Genomic DNA, 17,933 nt, shown 5'->3' on the forward strand with positions numbered 1-17,933 from the left:
CCCACGCACACAGACTGGTGCCCCCAGCAGCCCTGGCTGGGGTTTAGTCATGATCCCAGAGACACTTTCTCAACTCCCCTCAGCCCCTCCGTTCTCCTCCAGTGTATTTATGAATTTCACATGAAGTACTGTTTTATTTTTTTAAAGACTTTGTAAAGCTTACCAGGGTTACAATCACCATTTTTAGAGCTGCGTCAGTCCACAATGTTAAAAATCCATTTTTTTATGTATTATATTTTTTGTGTATTTTTTTTAATCCAGCTGTGATGGGTTGTATCATATATTTGTTGTGTTTACTGTATCTGTCCAACTTCAAAGAGAGGAGACTGTGGAGCTCCGACAAAACTACGGTCTGCTGAAAAAAAAACATTAAAATTATTTGTTCATGGGTTGGCTCAAGCAGTTCTGAAATTTATATTTTATTTCTTGGGAATTTTTCTTTAACAGCCAGGACTATGAGACCTGCCATGTCCCATGTAACCCCTTGGTTGGGTAACGCTTTCGGTACCGACTTTGGGTACCAGGATGCCGCATCCAGCTGTGTTTTGCTCTAGTTTGCTTGGGAAAGGTTGAGTTGGCCATGGCAGACGCTTCCCTGTGCTTCCCCGCAGCAGTGCGGGGTTCGGAACACATCTTTTAGGGGGTCTACACCACAGGGTGGCAGTGGGCTGGTCTGTCCCACCACATCCTACACTCAGGCGACACAGGCGACGTGTTTTATTCACCACCGACCTCTTCCCCCCGTCCTGCGAGCCGCCCGTACCCCACTATCCCTCCCGCAGCCCCGTTACACCCATCACACCCAGTTACACCCACCACACCCTTCCCGGCCCCATTCACCCCCACCCCCCCGTCCCGGCCCCGCTCCTGCCCCGGTCCTGCCCCTTCCGCCCCGCTCCGCTGCCTGCCGGGACGCGTAGTCCCGCGGCCCCGCGCCGCTCCCGGCCCGCTGCAGGTCCGCTCTCGGCCCCGCCGATCGCTCCGCGCTCCTCCCGACCCGCTCCGCTCCTCCTGTAGCTCCGATCCTCCCATTGCTCTCCTCCTCTGCTTTCCCCGCTGCCGGCCCCGCTCCTCCTGTAGCTCCGCTCCTCCTGTAGTTCCGATGCTCCCATTGCTCCGCTCCTCCACTTTCCCCGCTGCCGGCCCCGCTCCGCCTGTTGCTCCGCTCCTCCTGTAGCTCCGAGCCTGCCATTGCTCCGCTCCTCTGCTTTCCCCGCTGCCGGCCTCGTTTCTTCTGTGGCTCTGATCCTCCTGTAGCTTCGATTCTCCCAATGCTCCGCTCCTTCGCTCGCCCCGCTCCCGTGTCCCCTCTCCTGTTTCCCCGCTCCTGTCCCCTCTCTCCTGTTTCCCCGCTCCTGTCCCCCCTCCTGTTTTTCCCCGCTCCTGTCCCCTCTCTCCTGTCCCTGCTCCACCTGTTGCTGTTGTCCCGCTCCTTGTCCCGCTGCTGTCCCCTCCGCATCCCTGGGGAGCGGGGAGCGCCCCAGGGGGCTCAGGCTGGGTAGAAGCCGCCGGCTTTAATTAGCGCGGCTCAGGAGCGGGATGAGCCGCTCGGTAATTCCGTCGGGGCAGGCAGAACCCGGCTGCCCGCGCCGGCATCCTGGAGCTCCGGGGTTGCTCTTTTTAGCTTCTAAACCGGAAACTGGACGGTCTCACGGGGTCAGGCATAGGAGAAGTGGAGCTGGCGGAGCCCTGGGGCTGCTCCGGAGCTGCTGGCTCCGCCGGGGTTTGGGGTCCCGGAAAGGATCCGTGGGCTTCCCGGGTGGGGAGGTGTGTGACGGTGTTCCATGCCCGTGGCTCGCAGTTTCACTTTGAAACTAGGATGATAGTCCATCCTGGAACACAACTCACTCACAGACAGAGGGGTTGAGCCCTGTAGCCAATCCCTGGCCCACCAGTGTCCCCAGCCACTGGATGTGCGGTCACATGGGTGGTTTGGGTAAATGGGTCCCTGTACCGGGGCAGTTTAGGGTTGGGGTGGTCCTTGCGTTCGGGAAAGGAAGAGAAAGGCCTGGAGCACCCTTCCTTCCTGGTCTTTGCCCTGGCTCGCCCTTCCGCCTTCCCAGCCTGACTCCTTGGCTCTGTCCTGCAGCCTGCACCGGCTCCCGGGGGTTGTCACTGCAGCCCACTCGCTGTGGGTCCCCCCTCTGCCCGGGGCTGCCGCTGAGCCCCACAACGCCCTGACAAGCGATGGAGGGAGAGCCCACCCTGCGCCTCCGTATCTTCGACCTCAACTGCTGGTGAGTCCAGACTGTGCCAGGTCCGTGCTGTGTGGGTGGAGATGGGGACACCGCACTGGGAGAGGGGTCCCACTTTGGGGTTACCTTCATGGCCCTTTCTTTTTGGGGTCACACCACTCTCCCAGCCCCAGAGGGTTATGAGATGCTTGGCTGGGTAAATGCCTTCTATCCCCTCAGTGCTTGTTAGCCCCAAAAAAACCCCCATTTGCACCCCAAGCAAGGATTAGCTGCTTCAATTCTGCAGTCAGGAGAAGCTGTCCCCAAAGAGCTTCCCTGCATATCCCTCTTGTCCCCATGTCCTCACATGGCCCTTTCCCCTTCCTGTCTTTCCCATCTGCATCCAGCTCCTGCTGGTACTGGAGCCTCCTTCTCTCCCTCGTTTTGGGTCACAATGGGTCCCGAGAGCCCCCATCACCGTGTCCCCACCAGGCTTTGAGTGTCACCCCTCTCTGGCAGGGCCATCCGCTACCTGAGCAAGCGGCGGCAGGAGCGCATCCGGCTCATCGGGGACAAGCTGCGCCAGGAGAGCTTTGACCTGGTGCTTCTCCAGGAGGTGAGGGCAGTTTGTGGGCAAAGTGCACCCATTCCCAGCCTGGGAGATAAGTGTGACTGTTCTCAGCCTATCCCACTGTTCTCCAGGTGTGGAGCGAGCAGGACTACTGTGACCTGAAGGCGAAACTAGCAAGCTGTTACCCCTTCTCCCATTACTTCCGCAGGTGAGAAGGGCAGGGTCAGCCCCCCCGGGGCTGTGTGTGGGGCAATGCCAGGTTTGTGCCATGTCCTGGGGGTTTACCACTTGCAGAGACCACTGCAGGTCCTTTAGGTCACCTCTGTCACTGCCTGGGACACCCCATGCCTGGGCAGCAGGATGCTCACAGGAGCACACTGGGATCCAGGCATCCGGGGGGTCCTCCTGGCTCAGGGCTATGGTGAGGCAGAGGTTTTGGGAACCACATCTCCTCACTGTGCTTTTTCCCTCCCACAGCGGGGTGATTGGCAGTGGCCTCTGCGTCTTCTCCAGATTCCCCATTCTGGACACACTCCTCTACCAGTACTCACTGAATGGGTACCCCTACATGGTAAGTGGGGTGAGGGGCATGTGGCACCGTGGTGTCCATCCCCACAGAGGCTCAGTAGCCCTGACCTGCCCTTCTTTCCCTTGGACAGCTCCAGCATGGGGACTGGTTCTGCGGCAAGTCCGTCGGTCTCGTCATTATGAAGATCTCAGGGATCATCTTCAACGTCTACGTCACCCATGTGAGCATCCCAGGGAAGAATCCAGCACGGGGGGAACAGTGGGGAGGAGGGGAATGAGTGGCCATACACCTCTTTTACTGTCCCCTTGCTTTAACTACTGCTGTCCACCCTCTGCCCTGGACTATGCACTGATTTAATAAAATATTGCTCGGTGCAGAGGGCAGTGACCCATAACCTGGGTGTGCATTGGGATGAGCATCCCAGGCTGTTCCCAGTGGGAATGACATAAAGACAGAGGTGTTTGGAGGGGCTGGATGGGTTTGCAGGGAGCCTGGGAGCAGGGCAGGTGTTGGTATGGGAGTCACAGCCCCTTTGCTTTCTCCAGCTGCACGCCGAATACTGCCGGGACAAGGACGCCTACCTGCCCCACCGCCTGGTGCAGGCCTGGGAGCTGGCACAGTTCATCCGGTGAGCAGCTGCAGGGTGTCCCCCTGCAGGTCCCCAGGACGTGTGTGGTCACCCCTGCCCCTGGGGCTTGCACTGCAGAGAGCTCCCATTTGCACCAGTCCCAGGCTGAGGAGCACTGGGCAGGTCCCAGTCACTGCAGTCTGGTGCCAGGCAGGGCAGGGAAGGACAGCCACCCCTGTCCTCACAGACACACCTCAAAGGCAGCAGACGTGGTGCTGCTGGGAGGGGACCTGAACATGCACCCTGACGATGTGGGCACCCGGCTGCTGCGGGGCTGGACGGGGCTGCGGGACGCCTTTGTTGAGGCCGCGCGCTTTGAGGTGAGCTGAGGGGCTGAGTGGGGTCCCAGGACACACCAAGAGCCCCCCACCCACCCAGGCTCTTGTCCCAGGGCTGTAAGAACGGCTGCACCCTTGTCCCTGACAACTGCTTCACTGACAAGTCAGAGATGCTGCCCTTCCCGCTGGGCATCCGCATTGACTACATCCTCTACAAGGTAACGGGGAGCGTCTGCCACCAGCTGTGAGGGGGGTGAGGCACTGGTGTGACCCCTCGTCCCTTCACCCAGGCCATCTCCAGCTTCACGGTGAAGTGTGAAGAGCTGAAGACCACCACAGGGCCAGCCCCCGGCATGGCCATCCCCTTCTCAGACCATGAAGCCGTGATGGCAACACTGCACATCCAGAGGCAGGGACAGCCTGCAGGTGCCACCCTTGGCACAGCTGGTAAGTGGGGGGCTGCTGGCAGCATCCTGGGGGCTGCTGGATGGACGGGTGGAGTTGGATGGAGTTCTTTGGGCATGTTTCCCCTTGTGGTGCTGCGTGTGGAGGATTGCAGAGCAGTGGGGATGGGGAGAAAGGTATTGGGGTGGTGTGGGGGGGTATAGGGATGGTATATGGTCGTCCCACCGTGCTGAGGACCCCTGTCCCTGCAGACCTGGCACTGGCAGATGTGGTGACAGAGGCACGGACAGAGGTGGGCGTGGGGCTGCGGGCGGCGCGGCGGCAGCGCTACTCCTGGGGCAGGATGGCTGTGCTGGCCCTGCTGCTGCTGCTGCTGCTCCAGGCTGCAGCTGCACTGGGCACACTGGCTGGACTGGGAGCAGAGCAGCCCTTCCCCAAGCTCTCCTTCTGCCTGCTGGCCTTCATCGCCCTCGGTGTCCTCATCCTCGCCACCGGTCTCTACGTGTTTCACACCATGGAGGTGAAGGTGCTGCACGGCACTGAGGACCAGATGTGGATGGCACTGCGGGCCCTGCAGGAGCGTCCCAGCGAAGGCTGACCTGAGGCTCTGGGTGTCCCACAGTGTCCCCTTGGCCCCACCACGCCCCTTTTTTTCATCCTTGTTTTTAGCTGACTTCAGGTTTTAGGCGAGCAGCACTGCAGCCAATGCAGTAGTGCAGATTTGACAGCTGCCTCTGTGTGAAATTAAGATTTGTGGGGTAGATTTATTGCATTGACCCCTGTGAGAACCACGATGGAGGCAGATTTTTATTGCTGTCTTTTTAAATACACCCTTTTGTACATGGAGGGACCCACTGGCCTGGCTGGAAGGCCTGAGACACTGAGGCTCCCCTTGCCTGGGGTGGCCTCAAAGTTCACACTAGTGGCTGTTCTGGCAACCAGTCCTGACTCTGATGGAAAATAAAGATGGTATTTTAACCTTTGGCACCGGGCCGAGGGGGCTTTATTTGAAGGGAGGGGTTTGCATCAGGATTGTAGGGCTGGTACAAACCCAGGAAGGGCTGGAGGAGGTGCTGAGGGGAATGGCAGGATGAGGGCTGAGTACAGGCTGGTGTTGCTAAGAGAGGAACCTATGCCTGGGACCCCCATCCCAACACATCTGGGGCTGCCACTAGCACCATTTGGTCACAGAAGCCACCTTGTAACAGCCAGGGACTCTAGGGGTGTCTGAGGTCTGTGCAAAGGCCAGTGTGGCATTGCCAAGCAGAGGAAATCCCAGAGGGGCAAAGAGGGCACAGCGCTTGCCCTCGGTGTTAAGACTGTTGGCCCTGAGCCCAATTCCCTTAGGAGCTACTGGACAAAAAGCCCTTCCCTGGCCCAAGGGGCTCATGGTAGGGTTCTTACCCTGGTTTCCTGCAGCAGCTGGGGACAGCGTGGACGTGGCATTCAAAAGCAGTGGCTGGATCAGCCCAGTCTGTCTGTCACTGGCCCCAACTTGTACAGCCAGATGTCCCTTGAGATGGACAGTCCAGGCTGGGATGGATGCCTTCAGCTGGGAAGGATGTCCCAGGGTGGCTTTGAGAGACCATTTCTGAAGGTGCCCCTGCACAGATGGCATCTGCCCTGTGGCCTGCCTTTGGTGGCCAGTCACCTCCTTGCTGCTGGGAGCCACCACAGCCCCTTTTGCAGTCCCCTGGGAGTCTTGTTTTCCAGCAAGCACAAGGCAAAGGCAATCCCGCCGTGCACAGGAATGCCCTCTCAGCACCCCAAAGCTGAGTTCTCCTCAGTGTCTCCTCATGTGGGCATCCACCAGTGGGTCTGGCCCCTCCATGACAGACTTTGGCAAGCAGGGAGCTGGGTTTGCTGTGGCAGCTGCTGGCGCCTGCGGGCAGCTGGGGCATTGCCACCTCCAGAGGTAGCTCAGAGTGATGCTCTGCCCAGGACTCACACACACACACTCTGCTTGTCCCTGGGGAGGATTGGGTGGCTCTGGGGGCTGTGTGGATCAAGCCTGCAGCTCGCTGAGCCGCTTCTCCTCCTGCAACTGGATGAGGACGTTCCGCTTATTCACCACCTCCACCAGCTGCTTCAGGATCTCCTGCTCAGCCTTCTCATCCTCAGGTGTCTTCAGGGTATCTGTGGGTGCAGGGGACCAGAGTAGTGCTGGGAAGGCCACAAGGCCTGACCTGATCCCTACACCATGCACAGGGATCCTCTCCCTGGCATGAGCTGGCACTCACCCTCCTTGTTCATGTAACTCCGGAGCTTCTCATCAAGCTGACACTGCTGCTCCTCCAGCTTCAGTTCCTGCACCCTGTGGGGAGGAAAAGGGTGTGATGGGTGCTGGGTTCACAGGAGACTGGGGTGAGCTGAGCCCCCACACCGAGCAGGGAGCATCTCCCAAGCCTTACGCGATCATGAGGTCCGACTCCTCGGTCATCAGATTGTTCTTCTTCTGCACCAGGTACAGCAGCTGGTTTGTCCACTGTGTCTGCTGGTCAGCCGGGCTCTCTGCAGGGCAGGGGAATGGTGAGCAGGGTGCAGACCCCCCCTGCAGGGTCACAGTGCTCCATCCACCCTGGCCTTACCATTCTCATCCCGGAGTAGCTTCTCCAGCTTGATGCCCTGCTGCTCCAGTTCTCGGAATGTCACCTCGATCTCCTCCAGCCGCCTCTGGATGGCCTGTAAGAGAAGGGCAGCACTCACCTGCAGGCCAGCACCTGCCAGCATGTGGCCACCAGCAGCTGGACAGAGGGGACAGGGTACAGTGCCATGCTGGGGACCTGGCTTTCCCCTGGGGGTTACCTGGGCTCTGCAGAACCTCTTCATCTGGGATTCCCTGGCCCGGCGGGCCAATGTACGCTTCCAGGTGGGGTATTTCTCCTCTTCCCTGGGGTCTGGGTACTGTGAAAGGATGGTGGCATAGACAGGGGGGTCAGTCCCTGCCCCAGGCACCTCCTGCCTTGCCAGCCACAGCTGAGCCAGACCCAGTGCCTCTGTGAGAGGAGCAAGAGCCCCAGCTACCATCTGTGCTGGTGGTGCTACCACCACTTGGGGAAAATCCTCACCAACTCTTTCACAATGCCAAGGCCTGTGCACTCCTCTTCTTCTTTCTCCTCGTCCTCGTCCTCCTTCTCCTCCTCTTCCTCCTCCTCGCTATCACTCTCCTCCAAATCTGCCCAAGAGAAGAGCTGTTTCAGGCTGGTTCCTCATGAGCAAGATACAGCAGGGTCCTGGAGAGACTGAGAGCTCTGCTCATCTGGAGACTCCAGTTTGTACCACCTACCTTTCTCCATGTCAGTTTTCTCCTCCTCCTGCTTCCAGGCGCCTTGTCCCTGCCGCAGGGCAGGGAGGGCCCCAGGGGCTGCTTGGGGCCGCAGACGAGGTGGCTTCAGTGGAGGCTCGGGCTCTGCTTCACTGGTGAGGTTCAGCGTGGACAGACTGAGCTTCTCCAGTGGTGTAAGGATGATCTTCCTCCTGCCCCCACACTCCTCACCCTCCTGTGCTGTCTGTTGGGGCTCTGCTCGGGGAACCTCCTCTTCCTTCACATCCCCCCCAGGCTGTGCCAGCAGCTCCTGCTCCTCCGTGTCACCAGCACCTGCGGTGTCCTCAACTTCCCCAGGCTCTTCCCCTGCCTGTGGGGCTGGCGGAGTGGGCTGAAGTGGATTGGGTGCCAACTCCATGGGGGACACACATGAGCTTCCAGCGTCTGAGGGTGGGTGGGCGGCAGCAGCAGCAGCAGCATCCTAGGGCAGAGCCAGAGCAGAGGCGTGATGCAGCACAGGACCACACCCAACCACCCCCCTGCACATTTTGCCTTTCCTCCATCACCTACAGGGATTTAGGGTGATTTACCCCATCAGGCAGTGCTGAAGCCTCATCCCGGGGCAGGTCCATGCTGGGTGGGTTGGGGTAGTGCAGCGAGCAGTAAAAATTACCTGGGGAGAGGAGGGGCAAACTCACGTGACAACCTGCAAGGTGGAGATGTGGTGCCCCAAGCATTCCCCGTCCCCAAAAGCCGCCTCACCATCCTCCTCGTCGAAGGCGTAGTCGCCCAGGCGCAGGGTGGCCCCGCAGCGCCGGCACTGGAAGCAGCCGCGGTGGAAGAAGCGTCCCTCGGCGCTGGCTCGCTCCAGGATGTACACACGGCGGCCACAGAAATAGCAGGCGTCACTGTTCTCCCCTGTCCTCTCCCTCGGTGGCTGCGGGGAGGGAGGACAGGCTGGGGTGGCTCCGGGGGCCTGGCACCCACCCTGCCCCGTGGCTGTGCCAGCAGCCATGGGGGCATGAGGCAGGGCTTTGCCCCTCTCGCAGCACCGGGTGCTTGGGATGGGTGAGGGAGTGGCAAGTCTTGGCTCCGGAAAACCAGTTGGGTCAGGAAGCAGGCAGGGAGGAGCTGGGAAGCTGTGGGCGTTCGCTTGTGCAGCCCTGGTCCCAGCCCTTGGCTCGGCCCTGCCACCCACTGGTGCCCTCCTGGTGCCCACCTGCCCTGAGCTGGACTCTCCATCCCATCCCAAGGTGACACAAGGACCAACCTGCCCTGGCTCCATCACGATGGTTTGCGGCAGCTCGTGGGCACTGTCCGGAGTGTCTCCATCCAGCCCCGTGTCCAGCTACAAGTGACCCAAGGGGAGGGTCAGCCCCCCACTCTCCCCCCAGGACAGCTGCACCCCAGCAGAGCCCCCCTTGGGGCTCCTGGGGCAGACCCACCTCAGTTTCCCTGTGGCTCTTCTTGGCCTCAGTGTCCTTCTGGGCACTGTCCTGCAAATCCAAAGGGGGTGGTGAGGGTGGGGAGTGGGACAGCGTTTTAGTGTGTCAGGAGGGTCTGGGTGGGGGTCCCTCACCTGGGCACGTTTGTGTGCCAGGTTCCGGCTCTTCTGCAGCTTGCTGAGGAAGAGGAGGGCCCCTCGCGTGCCACAGGGAGACAGTGGCTTCTTGCTGACCTCCACCTCTGCACAGAACATGGCCATTTTGATGGGACCCACCCAACAAAGAGGAGAGCACCCAGCCAGCCCCAGTGCGGCTCAGGATGGGATAAATCCCCCCAGAATCTCACACCTGGAGAGGTCCTGAAAACTTGATAGAAGTGGCTGAGGTAGGTGATGAGGTCCAGGCGGTCAGGCCCTGTCATGGTGGCCATCTCAACACTGGAGAGGACAGGCTGGATGCCCAGCTCCTGCTCTGCTATATCCAGCATAATCTGGTTGGTCCGAATGGCATCCTGGGAATCCACAGAGTCAAAGTCCCTGTGGGGAGACGTGGCTGCCATCAGGGTGGGCTCTGCAGGGTGGAGGGTTCCAGGGGGGTCCCAGGCACTCACACCAGGTCCGGGCGGAAGCGGTGGATGAGGGCACAGAGGGCCAAGCCACTGGTCCAGGAGGTGCTGAAGTTGGTCACGGTCACGCCAGGGTATCCAGCCGTGCTGGCCTTGCACCAGTTCAGCAGCTCTTCACAGACAGCTCCAGGGGCTGCTGGGGAGGCAGAGAGACAGGGGACACCCCCCCAGTCCACCTCCTGCCTCAGCATCCATGCTTTAACAGGGAAGGGATCCCATGGGAGCAACCTGAGATACCCCCTGTCCTCCCACAACCATCCCCACAAGTCTCAATGTATGCTGATAAAGCATCTGTCAGTATTTCATGGCTCAGTATCAGTGCAGGCTGGAGGGGCACAGCCTCCCCCCCAGAAGGCAGCAGGGGGGCTGTGTCCCCATGTGGGCCAGAAGCAGAGGGGAGAGAAACCATTGATGTCACCAGGACAGCCTGCTGGACACAGGCCAGGGTGCAAGAAACAAGGATGGGGAGGAAAATCAGGGCAGTAGCCACTTGGCTACGGGCTGTTGGAAGGAATGGGACAGGACTGGCTGCTCCTACCGATGCTGAGCCGGTTGTCACTCTTCCTCCTAGAGTCCACCTCCACCATGCCCACGAGGTAGAGGTCCTTGACCTGCCAATGGGGACACGCCAATGGTGGGTCACCACCTGTACAGAGCCAATGACACCACGCAGGGGGACACCAGGACACACCCACACAACTCTCCAGAACCCTCTGCCATCCACAGTGGGCAATGCATTCAATGTCCTGGCCTTCAGGATACACCCTTTGGGGAGAGGGGGCTGGGTAAATTAGTGTCACAATGACAGCCAGGGAGCTCCCATGGCAGGAGCTGGCCAGGTACCTGGCTGGCTTTGATGGCCTGCAGGTTGATGTTGGGGTAGCGCGTGGTCGGGTCAATGCTGTACTGGCTGATGTTCTTGTTGGTGTTGTCTGGGGATGTCTGCGAAAGGTGCTGGTAGATGCTCTCCCTGCGTGCAAGGGACAGGGCTGGCATCACTGCTGCCATCCCCACGTGCTCCAGACCCAGTCCAGCGGGATGGGGACACTCACCTCTCGGCCAGCACCTCCAGCGGGGGGGTCCCAGCCGCCCACCGCCGCACCATCCACGCTGCGTCAAAGGCGGCGAGGAAGCCCCTGGCCACCCCGGTGCCCAGCGGCCAGAAGGGCTGTGAAGGGAAAGGCAGAGCTGGAACTGGACTTGCATGGCTGGTCGGGGCAGCTGGGAGGAGGCTGGGAGCTGCCAGGCTTGGCCAGGGATGAAAGAGGGAGAGGCAGCAGGACGCTCATGGAGAGGATGGGTGGCCGTCTCCTCCCCAGCCAGCACAGCCGCGTCTGGGGAGGGGCTGGGCTGCTCCTGCATCCTGAACCAACCCCAACTCTCCGGTGGGGCTGGAGAAGGGAATAACCTCTCTAAAATTTGCACTACTGGGAGTCTGCCCAAGGATGGGATGCACTGGGAAATTGGGATGAGAAGCATTTAGAGAGGGGAAATATATTGCAACCAGTGCATCTTGCAGGGAGAGGGAAATGGAAGCAGGAGGTGGTGCTGCAGGGGAAGCTCTCACCTCCACCAAGCAGTCGCCCACCAGCCCCAGCAGCAGACGGCTCCCGTTGTGCTCCCGCACCAGCGCCGCGTTCTCCGAGCGCGTCATGCAGGTGAAGTCAAACATGTCAACGTCTGGCAGGTCCCGGTGGTTGAGGGCAAACTCCAGTTCGGGCAGGCAGTAGTTGGTGGAGAAGTTGGCAGCTTCTTTGGCATAGCTAAAGAGGGCGTCTCGGTTCACATTCTCTGGGGAGAGGAGGCTCTCAATGTCTGCTTTGTCCTGTAGGGATAGGGTGAAGCTGACTGGGATGTGGGAGGTGATGTTTGTCCCTCAGCCTAGGAGCACTCAGCTCTAGGGTGCAGCTGTGCTACCGCACTCTCACTACCCTGGAAGGATTTTTCCTGTGGCACAGGCAACAGCTGCTGCATTCCCTACCACCCCAGGGGTGTGTAGTCAAACCAGCATCCACAATTTGCATCCCACTTTCAAGGCTTTCAGCTGCTCATTGCTATGAGATCCCAGGGCCAGATCCTGCCCTTCTCACCTGGAGGATGACCCCCTTTTTGAGCAGGCTCTGCTTCTTGGCCGTCATGACGAAATAGTGAGTGTCATCCTTGTAGTACACGATGTTTTCCAGATCAATGCCTGGTGACAGGGAAGGGGCTGAGCCAGGGTCATGGGGTGCCCCAGCACTGGGCTCAGACACCAAATGTCCCCTGCAGTGGGGTATCACGTGGGGACATGCACCCCATAACGGGACATCCCGGGGCTGAGCCTCCAGCTCCCTCAGGAGGGAGCAGGAACCCCCAATACCCCAAATGAGGGGATTGGGACCACGGGACCACTGACCCGTTTTGTTGTAGAGGTTCTGGAAGAACTTCTGGTTGTAGATTCGGGCCACACCGCTGATCTCAGCCACCTCCACCTCAGCCCGGCTGTGGCGGTTGATGAAGTTGGTGGTGATGCCAATGGCCAACTTGCCACGTGTCTCCTTCCTCTTGAACCCTGCAGCACGGGAGAGCTGTGAGCCCCCACCCAGCCCCCCATATTGGCCCTGGGGCTGCAGGGACACCTGTTGTCACCTTCAGGGACAAATTTGCCACCGCCAGCTGAGATGAGGATGTTGAACTCGTAGTGGGTGAGGGGAGAGGAACTGGGCTGCAGCAGAGCTTGCCAGCCACCTGCAGTGAGAGAGAGGGGTGGTCATGAACCTGCTGGTCCCCAGGGAGCAGGGGAAGGGCTGCATCTCATTCCCCACAAACAGGCATGCCCTGGGCTAGCAGAGAGACTGGGGGGCTCAGAGTGGACACCCACAGCCTGGTCCTTGTCCCCAGGAATGCCACCCGCCCTGCAGAGATACCGTACCTCCCTTCTCTTCGGGGGGAACAAGGCCCTCAAACTTCACATTGATGTGCACCTCCACCCCCAGGAGCAAAGCCACCTTCAGCAGGATCAGCTGGAGCTGCCGGATACCTGGGAGGGGAGAGAGGTACTCAGGGCTGCACCCTTGAGTCCCTGGACTCTCCACAGTCAGGGACCCCGGAGCCTGGTCCCCCTAAAACTCACTGATGTGGTCCAGTGTGCCAGTGCAGAAGCGCCCGTAGAACTTCTTGGCGCCCAGCGCCCGCAGGTCGTGGATGGTGAAGGGCCAGAGGTGCAGGACGTTGTTGCGGGAGAAGGAGTCGCGCTTCTCCAGCAGCACCACGCGGGCACCCAGCAGCGCCAGCTCGATGGCCACACGCAGCCCGCAGGGGCCAGCGCCCACCACCAGGCACTGCCACGGCACAGGGCGGGTGGGGAATGAGTGGGCAGCCCCCGAGCAAGGTTTGGGTGAACCCCCAGCACTCCCAAAGGCAGCACCTCCCCGTCTGCTGGGTCAGGATTGGGGCCTCCTCATCATTCCCCTTTTCTGCTTGATTGTCCCTGCAAACCGGGGTGCCCCCCACCCCCCGAACCTTGCCTTCACACAGGGCAATGGCAGCAATTAAAGCACTGGATGAGATAAAGTGCAGGTCTGCTGCAGCCCTGACACGGGTTTGGTCTCCTGACAGCTTCTGCACAGGGCTGGGACAATGGGGCACAGCAGTCAGGACAAAAGCCATCATCTGTGGGAAAGGGAACAGATGTTCCCAGCGGGACATCCTACTTGGGATGCTCCTGTCTCCCAGAAAGGACTTGACAGGTTCCTCAGCCCTGCCATGGGATGTCCCCAGTGAGAGGCAGCTGGGAGGAGGAAGGACGCTGCTGGCTGGGTGGCACTGAGGTGGCATCATGCCATGGGGAACTGAGCAGAGCTAATTAACATCCTGTCCCATTAAACTCCACCAACCTCCCGCCTGGCACATCCTACATCCTCCTGGGATGAGAGCCAGAGTGTCCCAGGGGATGTTCTCACCCTGGAGACAAGGACACAGGGCAGGGAGGGACCCAAACCCCTCACCCCTCATCCCAGGTACCTTGGTGCCAGCACAGGCTGTGCCCTGGTCGTAGTCCTTGTGCCCAGCTTTCTTATCCAGCTTGCTCCACAAAGCCTTGGCATTCCAGTAGTTAAGGGCAGCCTTGAGGCCGTGGTAGAGCTGCAGCCCACTGCCCTGCAGCCCCAGCTGCTGGCACAGCTCCACGAAGCAGCCCAGCACCTCTCGGCACTCCCCGGCACGCAGGAACCTCTCAAAGATGGCATGGGCCGGGTTGCCCGGCTCGTCGGCCGGCACACTCATCCTGTGTCACCCAGAAGCCTGGCAGAGGGACAGCAGAGGTCAGCAGGGAGGGGACCGTCCTGGATCCCCACCCCCAAAGGCATCCCATACCAGACCTGGTGTCTCAGTGCCAGGTTTCCCAGCTGCAGGTGCTGTTGGGTGGTGATGGCACTGTCAAAACTGGCGCACTTTGTGGCAGCAGCTGATGGGACCGTCCCTGGGTGCTGCACCCAGAGAGCCACGGGGCCACCCTGCCACTGCACCCAGAGAGCCACGGGGCCACCCTGCCACTGCACCCAGAGGGCCACGGGGCCACCCTGCCACAGTGGCGTCAGGGGAGGGGATGGGGAGGGCTGTGGCAGCAATAAGTGGCTTCCTCCATGCAGCGGGTACCTGCAACAGCCAAGAGCAGAGCGAGTTGTTTTGGAGCAAAGATACCGCTTCCTTCCTCTGCAGCCTGGGCCTCACTAAGGGGGATGGGAGCGAGCTCCTGGCTTTAGGAGTCAGCCACTCAGCTGCTGCAAAAACCAGCAAGACCAGCCCTGGGGCCGGAGGGAGCAGCTTGGCTTCTGCAGCTGGAGTGGGGTGACCTTTTCCCCCACCTCCCCTTCTACCACTCCTGGAGCGGGTGAAAGTAGATTAGCACAGAGGAAGCACTGGTGAGAAAATCAAATAAAAGTCAAATCACCCTACAAACAGCCCCATCACGCCACGGAAGCCATGGGAGGAGGGGTGCAGCACATTCCCCCTAGGCATCCCAAAACCCCCTGCCCTTGGCATCTCCCATCTCTCCTTGCATCTGTCCCTACTCCCGGCACTGCCCCGAGCACCAAGAACAAAGTGTTGCCTTTTCCGGCCACTGTCGCCAAGCCCCGGGGCTGTGAGAGGCTCCCCCAGTGCAGCACGGCAGCTGGCAGAGACCCGGCGCTGCCAAGGAGGATCTGCTGGAAAGGCTGGGGAAGACGGAGAGCTCTGACCTTTGAACCACTGGTCTTTGCCCTCTGCCCTGAGTGTTATCGTGAGCACGTGGCAGCACACGGAAGGTGGCGGCCACCCCTGCAGAGGGACAAGGATGCCACGAATAAATGAGGCTGCCCTCAGGAGGAGGGGGCTAAGAGTGTGCAGAGAAAGGAGTTACTCAAGTGCTTAAATTTTGGGTGCAAATACCGAACTCTAGCTGGATTTCAAGCTCAGTGTCACTCAGGACTCTCCCGACACCAGAATGTGCCTTGCAAAGCACTTCTGCAGGTCACCTTCCCTCCAATCACATCTGCAGGTCATCTTCCCTTCCTGCATCACACTCAGGAAATCAGGGCACTTTAACCACTTCCTTCTTGGGCAGGCATAGAATAAGGCACCCGGTGTGGCACACCAGGGGCTGGCACACACCAGAGTGGCAGCGTGGGGACACAGGACATGGCCTGTGCATTCATGATGGGCCTGTGAGACCTGAGGACAGACTTCTGCTCTTCCCCTGAGCACTGCTAGCGGGACAGGATGAGCCTGGGGAAACTGAGGCAGTGCTGCAAACCTCCCCAGAGAGTTTGCAGTCCTGCCACAGAGGCTGCCCAGGCAGCACTGGCTGGCCAGGCACCAGTGCCCCGTGAGGATGGATTGTCCTCCGGGAGCTTAAGTCACTGCACTGGCACCTGCCAAGGTCACCACAGAGCAGCCCCAGGGAGATGGGATAAAGGATGGGAGCATCTACTCCAGCCTCAGCAGCCCCTGGCTCTTAACAAAGTCCTTCTCCTGGCCTTGATTCCCACTGGACATGATGCCAGGGGGAACGTGCTGCCTGGGAAAGCTTTCCAGCCCCTACGCTTTGGCAAGGAGGCTCAGAAGAGGCAGAACAACAAGCCTTGTGTTATAGAGTTTCCTACGGAAAGGATTATCCTGCCAGCACTCTGACACACTCAAACCCCCTTGACAACTGCAAGCAAGGTCAGAAACTCCTAGGAAAACTCAGTTCCTGCAGTCTTGATACAAAACCCCAGCTTTCAGCCCACAAAGGCCAGTGGCAGTGGAGGAGGGCACAGTATGAGCCAGGCTGCCTCTGGCTCTGCTCTTTTCATCAAAGCCTTTTGCATTTCTTCCCTTAACACTGTTCCTGCAAACAGCAGGGAGGAGGGGGGGTTGCAGCCAGCCCTGACTCATCTCATGTCGGCTTTGGCTGGCTGCAGAACTGCCTATGGGGACATCACCCCATGGGCATAGGGTCTGACACACGGGGAGCACCCCTGGAGCAGGGACTCCCCATCCCACCCTGCGGGTCAGGATCTCCCTCTTGCCCTTGCAGGAGATGCAGCCTCTTGGGAGGAGGTGGGGGAAGCTGCTTGGGAGCTCACGTGTCTTCCAGGCACATGGAAATAGGGTGGGAAAGGACACGGCTCCAGAGCTGATGAAAGCTGGAAAGATTTTCAGCAGATCGGCTGTGCTGGCTCCCAGCATGGATGAGCTGTTCCGGGTTTGGGATCCAGCCTGGACACTGCAGGCCAGGCTGCTGAGCTGGACTGGAGCAGGAGACCCCTTCCAGTTACAGGCCAGTGGGCAGGATGGAGAAACCCAACAGCTTGGCCAAAGCCCTTGCTTTCAACCACCAGCTGAGCTGGGAGGGTGTCAGGAAGGGGTGAAGGCACTGGAAGCTCTTACAAATGTTATTGTGCTCAGGAGAAACATCCCAGATGTGGGACTGGGCAGGGAGACCACCCTGGCCAACACCACTGAAACTTGCCTTGATTTGGGGGGGTTTTAATCCTTGAAGGGAGTGGCAGCTCCTCTGGTTTGAGGCAGGGATGTGGGTGCATGAGCACATCCCAGCTTTGCAAGGCCCCAGCATGGACCCATGGGGAGAAGGGCTGAGGAGAGGGGACAAACATGCATGGCCCTGCCGAGGATCCACACACAAGAGCCTGGCCCCATCCCGGGGAGCCCTGGGCACAGACAGCACTTGGGCAGGAGCAAACTTTCCCCCCTATTTTTGCTGCTCAGCCCTTCCTCACTGCCCAACACCAGCCCACGAAAGGAATCTGGCTCTTGCAACTGAATATTGGTAAAAAGAGGAAGTCTGGTCATGGCCAGGCTTCATAAGCCGCATCATTTTCTTCTTCCTGCTTCTCCTTTACCCCAAGTACATCTGTGACAAAGATATGTGCGTGATGATGCACAGAGCATCCCTCAGGGATCTTAGGAAAGCTCTTCCCACCCCATCCCGCTCATCACTGGGTGATTCTGGGAACAATTCCCTTTGTCCTGAGGGCAGCAAGAAGTCAGGGTCTGGAGAGGAAGAGCAGGGGCGACCCCGCTGTCCCCGGGAGAGGCTGTGGGGAGGGCTCAGCCGGAGAAAAAGCGCTACCGTGCCACGGAGCGGCCCAGGGACACGCAGGACACGGGTTCGGGGGGCTGAGCCCACCCCGGGACCGCAGGATCACCGCTCGGTTTTGTCACCCCCCCGTGCCCGCCTTGCGCAGCGATGCTCCCAGCGGGGCGGGCGGAGGGGACCGGCGGTCGGGATGCTGGCACCGACCGGGGGGACACGGGGCTGGGGGGACAGCAGAGCCCTGATCCCCCCCACGCCCAGGGATGCTCTTCCCATTCTCACCCTCCACTCACCTCCACAGCCTCTCGGAGGGGGAAACTGAGGCACGGACCAGGGCGTGGGGAGGGACCGGAGCTGGGCGCAGCCAGGCGATAGCGAGCAGGAAACGAGCTCTGGCTCCGCAAGCAGCAGCTGCCGGCCCGGCCCGGCCCTCCTCTCCTTTGCCCTCCCCTCCT

General features: G+C 60.0%; 2 protein-coding genes across 6 annotated transcripts; one reads left to right on the forward strand and one right to left on the reverse strand.

Moving 5' to 3' along the window:
- Positions 1-854: 854 nt before the first annotated feature.
- SMPD2 (sphingomyelin phosphodiesterase 2) lies at positions 855-5,569 on the forward strand. 4 transcript variants are annotated; one of them, XM_014872753.2, is made up of 11 exons: positions 855-955; positions 2,090-2,237; positions 2,694-2,790; positions 2,877-2,953; positions 3,223-3,316; positions 3,405-3,494; positions 3,820-3,902; positions 4,090-4,222; positions 4,294-4,398; positions 4,471-4,627; positions 4,837-5,569. In XM_014872753.2, exons 2-11 carry the CDS (start codon positions 2,188-2,190, stop codon positions 5,181-5,183), a joined length of 1,233 nt encoding a protein of 410 aa, XP_014728239.1. In that variant the 5' UTR covers positions 855-955; positions 2,090-2,187; the 3' UTR covers positions 5,184-5,569. The 4 variants fall into 4 exon arrangements, with proteins under 4 accessions (XP_014728239.1, XP_088036627.1, XP_088036628.1 ...); XM_088180501.1 differs by having other exon boundaries at positions 864-955; positions 2,064-2,237; XM_088180502.1 differs by lacking the exon at positions 855-955 and adding an exon at positions 966-1,767.
- Positions 5,368-17,904, reverse strand: MICAL1 (microtubule associated monooxygenase, calponin and LIM domain containing 1). Of its 2 annotated transcripts, XM_014872755.2 has the most exons (26): positions 17,772-17,904; positions 14,279-14,555; positions 13,923-14,201; positions 13,033-13,240; positions 12,832-12,939; positions 12,549-12,647; positions 12,316-12,471; positions 12,011-12,111; positions 11,488-11,745; positions 10,973-11,088; positions 10,764-10,890; positions 10,459-10,531; positions 9,906-10,056; positions 9,644-9,831; positions 9,430-9,536; positions 9,296-9,346; positions 9,121-9,198; positions 8,613-8,787; positions 8,441-8,523; positions 7,872-8,331; positions 7,654-7,760; positions 7,391-7,489; positions 7,174-7,267; positions 6,997-7,096; positions 6,826-6,899; positions 5,368-6,721 (listed from the first exon to the last, which is right to left on the reverse strand). In XM_014872755.2, the coding sequence occupies exons 3-26, from the start codon at positions 14,181-14,183 to the stop codon at positions 6,591-6,593; spliced, it is 3,405 nt and encodes a 1,134-aa protein (XP_014728241.2). In that variant the 5' UTR covers positions 14,184-14,201; positions 14,279-14,555; positions 17,772-17,904; the 3' UTR covers positions 5,368-6,590. The 2 variants fall into 2 exon arrangements, with proteins under 2 accessions (XP_014728241.2, XP_088036625.1); XM_088180499.1 differs by lacking the exon at positions 9,121-9,198.
- Between the last annotated feature and the right edge of the window lie 29 nt (positions 17,905-17,933).

This window comes from Sturnus vulgaris, chromosome 29 (assembly GCF_052056855.1).
Source record: "Sturnus vulgaris isolate bStuVul1 chromosome 29, bStuVul1.hap1, whole genome shotgun sequence".
In the NCBI taxonomy this organism is placed as follows: domain Eukaryota; kingdom Metazoa; phylum Chordata; class Aves; order Passeriformes; family Sturnidae; genus Sturnus; species Sturnus vulgaris.

Coding starts and splice junctions, on each gene's coding strand:
- SMPD2 (XM_014872753.2), top strand. CDS start 2,188: ATGGAGGGAGAGCCCACCCTGCGCCTCCGTATCTTCGACCTCAACTGC. Junction 2,791..2,876: donor ACCTGGTGCTTCTCCAGGAG/GTGAGGGCAGTT, acceptor ACTGTTCTCCAG/GTGTGGAGCGAGCAGGACTA. Junction 3,317..3,404: donor TGAATGGGTACCCCTACATG/GTAAGTGGGGTG, acceptor TCCCTTGGACAG/CTCCAGCATGGGGACTGGTT.
- MICAL1 (XM_014872755.2), bottom strand. CDS start 14,183: ATGAGTGTGCCGGCCGACGAGCCGGGCAACCCGGCCCATGCCATCTTT. Junction 9,832..9,905: donor CGCTTCCGCCCGGACCTGGT/GTGAGTGCCTGG, acceptor GTCTCCCCACAG/GGACTTTGACTCTGTGGATT. Junction 7,097..7,173: donor GCTACTCCGGGATGAGAATG/GTAAGGCCAGGG, acceptor CCTGCCCTGCAG/AGAGCCCGGCTGACCAGCAG.